This window comes from Coturnix japonica, chromosome 22 (assembly GCF_054131305.1).
Source record: "Coturnix japonica strain WE chromosome 22, WE-NBRP24, whole genome shotgun sequence".
NCBI classification, from domain to species: domain Eukaryota; kingdom Metazoa; phylum Chordata; class Aves; order Galliformes; family Phasianidae; genus Coturnix; species Coturnix japonica.
In genome coordinates, this window is record NC_140684.1 from 10432850 (window position 1) to 10442500 (window position 9651).

General features: G+C 47.7%; 2 protein-coding genes across 7 annotated transcripts in view; both read right to left on the minus strand.

Annotated features, from left to right (window-relative positions):
* Window positions 1-320: 320 nt before the first annotated feature.
* On the minus strand, window positions 321-6551 carry LOC107322714 (ATP-dependent RNA helicase DDX25-like). Of its 5 annotated transcripts, none has more exons than XM_085522416.1 (11): window positions 6428-6551; window positions 5853-5900; window positions 5045-5180; window positions 4881-4973; window positions 4669-4771; window positions 4204-4318; window positions 3680-3857; window positions 3137-3374; window positions 2433-2595; window positions 1773-1961; window positions 321-1013 (listed from the first exon to the last, which is right to left on the minus strand). In XM_085522416.1, the coding sequence occupies exons 4-11, from the start codon at window positions 4940-4942 to the stop codon at window positions 952-954; spliced, it is 1110 nt and encodes a 369-aa protein (XP_085378542.1). In that variant the 5' UTR covers window positions 4943-4973; window positions 5045-5180; window positions 5853-5900; window positions 6428-6551; the 3' UTR covers window positions 321-951. The 5 variants fall into 5 exon arrangements, 3 of the variants coding, with proteins under 3 accessions (XP_085378542.1, XP_085378541.1, XP_085378543.1); XM_085522415.1 differs by lacking the exon at window positions 6428-6551 and adding an exon at window positions 6016-6282; XM_085522417.1 differs by lacking the exon at window positions 5853-5900 and having other exon boundaries at window positions 6428-6538.
* A 1602-nt stretch (window positions 6552-8153) lies between these two features.
* Window positions 8154-9651, minus strand: part of LOC107322715 (uncharacterized) — a 10383-nt gene continuing 8885 nt past the window's right edge. The window contains exons 1-2 of one of the 2 annotated variants that reach the window (XM_085522424.1): window positions 9182-9651; window positions 8154-8989 (exon numbers count right to left, since the gene is read on the minus strand). In XM_085522424.1, the coding sequence (XP_085378550.1) occupies window positions 8823-8989; window positions 9182-9518 (504 nt within the window). In that variant the 5' untranslated portion in view covers window positions 9519-9651 and the 3' untranslated portion in view covers window positions 8154-8822. The remainder of the gene's footprint in view (window positions 8990-9181) is intronic. The other variant, XR_014936610.1, reaches the window with a different exon arrangement.

The window sequence follows — 9651 nt, forward strand, 5'->3', positions numbered from 1 at the left end:
CAGGGGCTGGGAGGGACACCTGCTAAATAATGAACGGCCGCTGGTTTGAAGATCTTAATTGGGAAAAACGTGGAGTAGCAGAAGTAGCTCATGAGAGGGCTGCATTAGATACGGCTTTGGTAAGGAAGCTGAAAGGAAAGGAATGTATTAGAATTCAAAATGACAGATCAGGTAACAAGGGTATGACAGCCATTGTGAAATGGACAGAGGAGGAAAGGCTGAGCACGTTCTTACCGACAGAAAACCAATTGAAAGCAGCAGCATCACTGAACTCGGTCTGTATAACAGCATCAAGAATAACACCCTCTAAAACAAAGGGATCTTTTAGCACTGAACTTTAATTTAAAGGGAAAAGAAGAAATCAGTAAGAAAATAGCATTTGTTCCCTTGTGTTCGTTATCTTTAACAAACTGCTTTTTGGCTCCTCAGAGCTTCCATTTCCTCTTCACACCTCCATGGAATTTCCACATTACACAACAGTGTTTCCTCTGTTCAAGAGCAGTTTCTGCACAAACCTCAGACACAAAGATGTTTGAACTGGGACTTGTCTGCTTTAAACTTATTTCTTTCAGAGAAAAGAAAAACAACAACACAACAAAACAAGGAACAGGGCCCCAGAAACATAAACCACCACCTCAAAACAAGGAAAGAGCCCAGAACTGGGCGATGGTATCCTGAACAAAGCAACAGTGCCCCAAACAGGCAAACACTGCCCCAAAACCAAGGGGCATTTCCACAAAACACCAAGGAATTTTCCCCCAAAGCACCGAGGAAACCAATCAGAATCATTTGTTAGACTGAGGGCATTTCCCCTACTCTCCTTCTAAAACAAAACGTCACAACAAAACCAGGTACCACCGGGAAGTTAGAAAACCGGGGGATTTTCTCCTGGATTTCACATACAATTTAAACCAAAATGTGAGCAATTTGGAGCTAAGCCGTGTTTTTTACTCAGTTTTCCAGCTCCTCAAGCTTGTCCATGCAGTCTGTGTCCAGCCTCTTGATCTTTGTCTCTGTAGAAAGGAAAAAATGTCAGTGCAAGAAGGAAAAACATCCCTGGCAATGGCAAGGTGCCACTGCTTTGGGACTGCTAAAAAAAGGCAAGATTTGTATAGAGCATATAGAAAAGCATAAATTTGGGTTGGGTGAGATGTGATCTGGGCTTCACACACTAGCAATTAAGGTACAATTTTTGAAAGATGTTTTATCCCCAAAACAACAAACATTATAAAATGTTTTAATCTAAAAAACGGAAGATTTGGAAGATGCTCTATCCTAAAAGCAAGCAACATTTGGAAGATGTTTTATCCTTTTAAGACAGCCCTGTCCTTTCATAACTGGGAAAAGCATGAGAAAAAAACACCTGGGGTGGGAAGGCTGAGGGACCTGAATCACAGAGTCCCAGAATAGAACTGTTAGAAACCCATAACAGAACATGGAAGAGGAGGCAGCAGGGAGAAACACAGAGAGGCTGAAGAAAGCAGAAAATGGGCCAGTTCCATTCAAAATGAGGCAGGTCAGTGTGCTTAGCCCTGCTTCTAATCCTTGTAGTCTGTTTTCTAGTTTTATATCATCATATCTTATTAAATCATATATTCTTATTAAATCATTTCTCAGCTCTGTGTCTGCAAAGTCCCACTACCTTTATTTATTTAATAGCAAAAACTATGTTCCAGCTACAGCAGAAATGAAAACTGGATGACCAAGTGGGGAGCTTTTAGTCCTTGGCTGCACTGGAGGAACAGGGGAACAAGGGAACAGGGGGCACTCACGGAAATGTTCCTCTATGCAGTGCACGAGGTGTACGCTGTGGCTGTCCACCATATTGAAGGCGATTCCCCTCTTCCCGAAGCGCCCTGCCCGCCCGATGCGGTGCAAGTAGGTCTCAAAATCTGGCTGCTTCTGACGGTTGATGGGAAGGCCGAAGTTCACCACAATCGTGACTTGGGCCACGTCAATCCCTGAGTGACAGAGGACTCTCAAAAAGAGCTTTCTACCACCCTAAAAGCCATCTCCCAACCCCTTCTGAAGGCTGCTTCTTAATTGCTGTGCACGCTGGACAAAATCACTGCTTCACTTGCATTTCTGATCACTTTGTCTCTCCAATTCCCATTCTAATCCCTTTCCTTGCCTTTCTGACCAATGTTCCCGTGCATTTCTGATCATTTTTTTTCTTTTTGTGTTCATCCCTTTTGCCTTTGAGACCCCACTGTGATAAATTTTTCCCAGTTCATAGAATCATACTGACAAAAGCCTCAGCTTTCATGATAAAGTTCTGCCTGTCAATGCATGGTTGGAAACTTGAAGCATGAAACCTAAGTGCTTACATTATTCAAAGTGAAGGGATTTCCACATGACAAGGCTCAGAGCAAAGGAATTTTCATAGGAGAAGTGGATTTTCATCCTTCAGTGTGTCTGTTTCTGGGACTGACCTCTCGCACAGACATTGGTAGTGATAAGAACCTTCTCCTTGGCGTCACGAAACCTCTGGATGACTTCAGCTCTCTGCACAATGGACAGCTCTGCTGTCAGCATGGCCACTTGGTGCCCGTCCTGAATCATCTTCATCGAGAGCCAGTCTGCACTCCGTCGGGTCTGCATAAGTGGGAAAAGGCTGAGCTTCCCTAGCAGCTCTGCATCTGCTGCTCACTTTTCAACTTCCCCAAATCCTTACTACCACTCCTCTAACTTAATGCCAATACATCACTTTACCAAATCCTTGCCTGCTCTGTGCCAGTCCTTCACATTCCCAATGCTCATGCTCCTTTACATCGAGCCCCTGGTGCTTTGGAATAGGCAGAGCCTCAAAACAAGGCAAAAACAAGCAAGAAGTTGGGACACAAAGTGCCTCTGTTAGGACACAAAGGAGCAAAAATGATGCAGACTTTGCTAGACACAAAGTATAAAGGCTGAGGGAACATAGAATAGTTTCCATGCAATGCCCACCATGGCAGTTAAGTAAACATGGTCTCAGCAACTAGGCACTGTTACCACACTGAGTTTTAAATGCTATCTGTGTGCTTCCCATCCCTCCTTTGCATTCATTTGTGGTGATCTGTGGAGCAGCAAAGGTCACTCTTGGGTTGATCATGCCAGACAGATCACTGGTTACTCACTGCTTGCAGATGAGATGTACCTGGCAGAAGATCATGGCCTGGCCAATGGTGATGCTGCCATAAAGGTTGCAGAGGGCCTCATACTTCTGTTCCCAGTTCCTGCAGACAAAATAGTACTGCCTAATGTTGGTTAGAGTGAGCTCCTCTTGTCTCAGCTTGATGATGATGGGCCTGGAGACAATCTGCAGGGCAAACTTCCAGAGAGTTTCCTTGAAGGTGGCAGAGAAAAGCAGCATCTGGCAGTCCTTTGGGAGTGCCCTGGGGTGGGACAAGAGTTTGTCAGACCTAGAAGCTCATTAGCACTAAGGATTCATTGCAAAGAGGAACTACATAGCACTGTGGACCCAAGCACTGACAGTTTGTTAGCCCATGGAATTCATTAGCATTGATGACACATTTACACTAGGAATTTAACAATGAATAACTTAACAATGAATGCAAGCCTTACAGGGAAAAAAAAAAACAACACATTTTGGAGAAAGCAAGCCCTTTGTGAAAAATCTTACCTTCTTCCTCCCTCTTTTTGCATTTTCCCATGCCAAAGGCTTATTTCCATGACTCACCTCTGGATGCGGATGCTCTGGGAGGAGAATCCCTGCGTGTCAATCATGACGTCAGCCTCGTCCAGCACAAACATGCAGATCCTCCTCATGTTGAGCAGTCTTCGCTTGAAGCACCAGTCCAGCATGGTGCCTGGTGTGCCGATGACAATCTGCTCCTCCAGCACAGTGCCTGCGGACACTGCCAGAGAGGGTGCAAAAGAAGGGAAAGAGAGGGGCAAAGGGTGCAAAAAAAAGGAGAAAGACACAGCAATGGGCAAAAAAACGCGAGACAGGTGAGGGGCAGGCAAAAACAAATAGGAAAGAGATGGGACAGACAAGGGAAAAGCATGGAGCGGTAATGTCCATGGGTGTCTGTGTCAAAAAGAAACCCAAGGTCATCAGGATGGCTTCTGAGCAGCAGCACATGAATGCAGCCTCCATCAGCAAGCACTGCACAACCCCTGACACTTCAGGGCTTATGAAGCATCCCTATATTCACTTAGGGATTACTAACTGCTGTAATCACTCATCAGGGTTGGACTAACCTCTATTGCCCTGCACAGCATAGGTGACCTTGATGTCATTGCAGAACCGCCCCATCTTCTCAGCCACATGGCCAATCTGCAGGGCCAGCTCATAGGTGGGAGCCAGACAAAGGCACTGGGGGGTGGTGAGAGGTATTAGTTAGGCATCAAAAAGCATCAAAAAGCATTGAAAAGTATAAATGAGCAGCAACCCGGAAGCTGCAGATTATAATGAGCATCAATTATGATGTTTAATATTAGAGACTTCAATAAACTGTAACCAGGATGCTTGAGTTTATGATGAGCAGTAATTATGATGCTTGAGGTTATGAAGAGCGGCAGTGACGATGCTTGAGATTATAATGAACAGCAATTGTAAAATGGACAGAAACCCAGAGCTCTGCCTGCAGACACCCCACAGCCACACGTAACAGGAGCAAACCCAGATCTCCGCCCGCACCCGGCGGCCGTGCCCCTGCTCCATACCTGCGGGTACCTCTCAGCACCTTTCACTCTGCTCAGCATTGCCAGGACAAATGCTGCTGTTTTCCCCGTCCCGGACTGGCTCTGCGCAATCAGGTTGTGGGGTCTGCAAGGGAAATGTTAACAGTAAAAGTCTGGGGTCTCTGTGCCAGCACCTCACAGGGGAGGCAGAACACAGGGGCTGATTCATCCCTTCCCGTGGGGTCAGGACTCACGGATGTGCCATCAAGATGGGCAGAGCGTTTGCCTGGATCTTCGATGGTCTGTTGAAGCCCATGGTGTACACGCCCTGTAAAAGCTCCTTTTTCCTGTGAAAAAGCACAACCCGGGGCGTTCTATAGGAACTGGGGTGTGCGAGGCCGGGTGCTGGGGAACTTACAGGTGCAGCTCCTCGAAGGTTCTGATGGAGAAGAGTGGGGAGGAGGGGTCCTGCTGCAGCACCTCCACGTCGTGGCTGTTCTCTACCAGCGAGGTGTGGAGCAGCTTGTTGAGCAGTGAACTCTCAGCCAGGTCCTCTGCACAGGGGGGACAAACATGCATTTGTGAAAAAAAAAAGGTACATTTCTGAGAATAATATAAAGCAATGAATCGATGCAAAAAGGGTCGAGCTAGGTGAAAAAAAGCAGCATGAGAAGAACTGACCATGAATTTGTACCAAAACTGTGTGAAACCATCACAAAATTGTGGCACAAAAAACCAAACAAACAAAAAAAAAAAGGACCGGGTTCAGTAAAAAACCAAAATCAACCAAATCCACGATGTGTCCGTGAAAACTGCTAAAAGAACGGCACAACTTTGTGAAAGAAAAGAACAGCATGAAGAAATGATGACTTCGTGCAAAATATGTGAAGAGAATGCAAAAAATTCATGAAAAAGTAATGAAAAAAAAAACCAAAAAACAAAACCAAATGAAATTGTGAGAAATGTGCGAAATGTCTGGGGAAAAAAAAAAAAAAAAAGGTGAAAACCTACAGAAAATACCGCCCCGCACAGCGGCAGCGCCCCCGGCCCGGCCCCGGGACTCAGCCCCGTCCCGTCCAACCCCGGAGCCCGGGCGAGGCCCACACACCCACCCACCCACCCACCCACACACCCACCCACCCATACACACACACCCACACACACACACCCATACACACACACCCACACACACACACCCACACACACACACACACACCCTCACACACCTCTCTCCTCTTCCTCGCTCTCCTCATCCTCGCTGCTGTGGGGCGGCTCTGCGGACGGGAACCGACGAGGAGCGGTTGGCACGGCCCCGGCCGGGGCTCTGCCCCCTGACCCATGTCCGTCCCCAGAGCCCCGCTCCGAGGTGGGACCCCGCGCTTCCCTCACCCCGACGGTGCCCGAGCACCGACCCCTCCTGGCGCCGACAGAAGAAGCCGTCCCGGCCGAGCGGCTTGGAGCTGCGGTAGCCGCTCGGGGACGGGCTGCGCCCCGGAGCCCTCGGCCGCTGCGGGCCTCGACCGCCTGAAGCCGCCGGCGCCGCCATGGAGCCACCGTTCGATGTGGAAAATGGCGGCCGAGCGGCTGTACCGGACGGGAGGGAAACGGCGGCGGGACGGGGTGTGAAAACGGAACGTGGAGACAAAGACGGGCCAGGAGCCGCACCGTGCGCTGTGAGGGGTCACGGGGACGGGTTTAGGAGGGGTGCTACTAAATGCGGTGTGAAGGGATGTGGGGACGGGGAGACACAGACCCCGCCGTGGGCTGTGATGGGATTTGGGCAGGGATGGGACTAACATACCCTGCTCTGTCGCCAGAGGAAAAGCTTTAGTGTGAAGTTGCTGTCCAGCATCATCCACCTGCAGAGAGATTTTCTCAAAGATGGTCTTCACCTCAGCTAAGCCAATATTTCTGTTGTGCCGGCATTATATCATAACTCTGGAATATGAATAAAGTCACGTATTTAAATACAGCGAATAATGCAGCTCTGATAAACTCTGCCAAATAACGCAGCATGGGAACTGCCGAGTCACAGCCTGAACTACTGATTGATCACCTGAGGCGAGGGCTGGGCCAGCCCAATTCAGCTGCATGACCAGAAGTGACTCCCAGAGCCCATTTAAGGGTGGGGAAGCGATCTCTCTCTCTCTGAAGATCTCTCCTTTCTGGAGTCTTGCACTGGATCCTTGGATAGGAGTCATTTCTTGTGTTGTCTCTTTGCCACCATGATACTCTTTCCAAATGTAACTCCTGTAAAGCTGCTTTTCCGACTGTACATTTGTTGGCTGTACAGGTCAGAGGCAGCCAAAGGAAACTCCCACCCGACTGCTCCCTGCACAGTTCTCAAAGCAAATATCCAAGTTACCTTTTCACAAACGACCCACAACAGCTCCCTGACTTACTGTGAATGTCCAATCCAGCTGCGAGCAGATACATAATCTGTCACTTAAAATTGGCATGTCGTGTTTCCTTGAAGAATCATCAAGTCATTTACAGTTTTAAGTTATTTGTTTTTTTCATTATTCCTCTCTTTTCATCTGGATAGAACAAGACTCACATGTTTGAGGCTATGAGAGGAGGCTGTATCATCATGGCAACAAACCCAGCAGGACACTTTTGTTCTGCTGAAAGTCAGGCACGTGGTCCAATTACTTCAACACTTAATAACCCTTTCACTCGAGCCGCTGATTCCCCCCTAGTGACAGACAGCTGCCACGGCCAAGGTTTGGCTATGGAATCCTGCATGGGGACAAGGACACTGAAGGGACACAGCTTGACCACTGCCTTCCAGTAACTCAGTGGCCCATCCCTGCAGCTCCAGGTTCCTGTAACCAACCTGTTCACGTGTGTCTTATCTCCATGATGTCTCCATGATGCTCTCATGTCAGCTCAGTGTCTCCATGATGTCCCCACGTTTCCATGATACCCCTTTTCCCCATATCCCTGCAGTCAGGCGATGTCAGGCACTGGGACTCAGTGGCTTTGAGTCTGGGTGCCATCAGGATCCCAGTCCCCTGACTGAACCTCAGCTCCTTCCCATACTCAGTGGCAAGGTCTGGCTGTGTGCTGGGTTATTCTGCTATATACTAATTCCCTGGGGCATTTGGGGAGCTGGGAGGAGCCCTGGGAGGATAAATGCAGCCTTATCCTCCTGCAGCCTTACTCAGCTCCTACAAAGGAAGATGAAGGCAGCCACGCTCTGCCTCACACTGTTGGTCCATGGACACATTTGGTTGGCTCATGTGGAGCTGAGGAGCGCAGTGCTTATGGCTTCAGTTCTCTGTGATACTGAGCTTCGTCACTCGCTGTGTAGAGCAAATACATCAGTGTTGGAGGAGGTGACTCTCTTTTTTCTTTTTTTCATGCAGTTAAAATACGAGGAAGGTGTGTGAATGTGAATATGTGTGTATGTGAATATGTGTGTATGTGAATATGTGTGTATGTGAATATGTGTGTATGTGAATATGTGAATATGTGTGTATGTGTATATGTGTATATGTGTATATGTGTAAATGCCTTCAGACAGGTCATGGCCAAAAGATTTTTATTTATTTATTTTTGCAGGAGCAGTAGTTGAGGATAATGTCGATGTTTCATTCTCTGCTGCTGTTTCTCATGGTGCTATTCTAGAATTGGCTTCTGTTGTTGACTGCTAACTCATTTTAAATACTGATAGAAACATCCTGCTCTTTTTTTTTCTGCCTATATTAAACTACCATTTTTTTCCATTGTTTTTTTAAGTTGTACTCCCAAAAAGAACATACAGCTGGATCTGGAACAGCTGCAGGCAAATAGTGCAGGATCAGATCAGAAAGTTCCTTGCATCCTTGAGGAGTGTTCTCATTTTATTCTTACGTAGCATTGTATATTACTGCTGTACCAAGATTTTTATTACAGATCCCTTCTCTGTTTCCCAAAGGTGGTGCTAAGAAGCATTGCCTGATGATGACTTTCATACATCTCATGCTTTGTATTGATTCTTCCTTTGGGTCCAAAGCAGAACAAATCCTTGACACTGTGATGGGAGTCCCACTGTTATTAAAGTGGTTCAGCCTTGGTGCCCAGGGTCAAATGCTGGCAACATTCCCTGCGGCAGATGCTGCAACAGTTGCAAATGAAAGAACCGAAGACAAGTCGCTCGGTAACAAAACTGACCCAGCGGACATTTACAAACCCTGAGTGAACGGGATGGAACCTCAGAGCGGAGAGTCCAGCTGTGGAACTTGGTACCACTCGGTTTGTTCCAAAAGTTGCTCAGTGCAATGCTTTGCTTTGCTTTGCTCTCGTAAGCGTTCCAAACCATCCCAGGCTTCACTGCATGCGGCTGTGCAAGTGATACCATCAATGTTCATCATCCCTGACACTGCGAGAAAAAAACAAAAAGCACGACAACGTCACTGAGATGGTGATTTAGTTACAGATATTCACACGCAGTTCGCACAGGTTTGCCGGGTTTGAGAAGTCTGCCTTGTTGACATTAGTTGTACTTTTTCTTTGTTTTGTTTTGTTCTGTTTTGTTTTTCTAATTTTCCTTTTCCCCCGATACTTTACTTACCCTTTACATGCTCGGCCGCCGTCAGCAGCACAGACCGGACGAACGAATCCATTGCGCGTTGTGTGCTGCCACCACGCGGCCAAACTGCAGAACTGCAGCCATCCGGAACAGCCGGTGACACGGCGCATGCGCCAGATCCAGAACGACAGTACGCATGGGCGAACTCCGAAAAGAAATGCGCATGCGCAATATCCAGAACATCAAGGCGCATGGGCGAGTGCCTGACCCACAGTACGCAAGCGCGAGTTCTTGAACTATTTTCGGATCGGGAACACGCATGCGCTAATTTCCAGACCAGCTTCGGAACCGTCGTACACAAGCGGCAGTTTGGGAACATCCATGTGAACGTGCCAGAACCGGAACGAAAATACGAACTGCATCGTTAGAGCACCATTAACTTAACAGGACGAATACGACAGTGTCGGAAGAACAATGCGCATGCGCCAGTTTGAACCCCCAGTACGCATGCG

Coding starts and splice junctions, on each gene's coding strand:
- LOC107322714 (XM_085522415.1), bottom strand. CDS start 6,172: ATGGCGGCGCCGGCGGCTTCAGGCGGTCGAGGCCCGCAGCGGCCGAGG. Junction 4,772..4,880: donor CCCATCTTGATGGCACATCC/GTGAGTCCTGAC, acceptor TTTCCCTTGCAG/ACCCCACAACCTGATTGCGC. Junction 4,319..4,668: donor GTGCTGAGAGGTACCCGCAG/GTATGGAGCAGG, acceptor ACCACCCCCCAG/TGCCTTTGTCTGGCTCCCAC.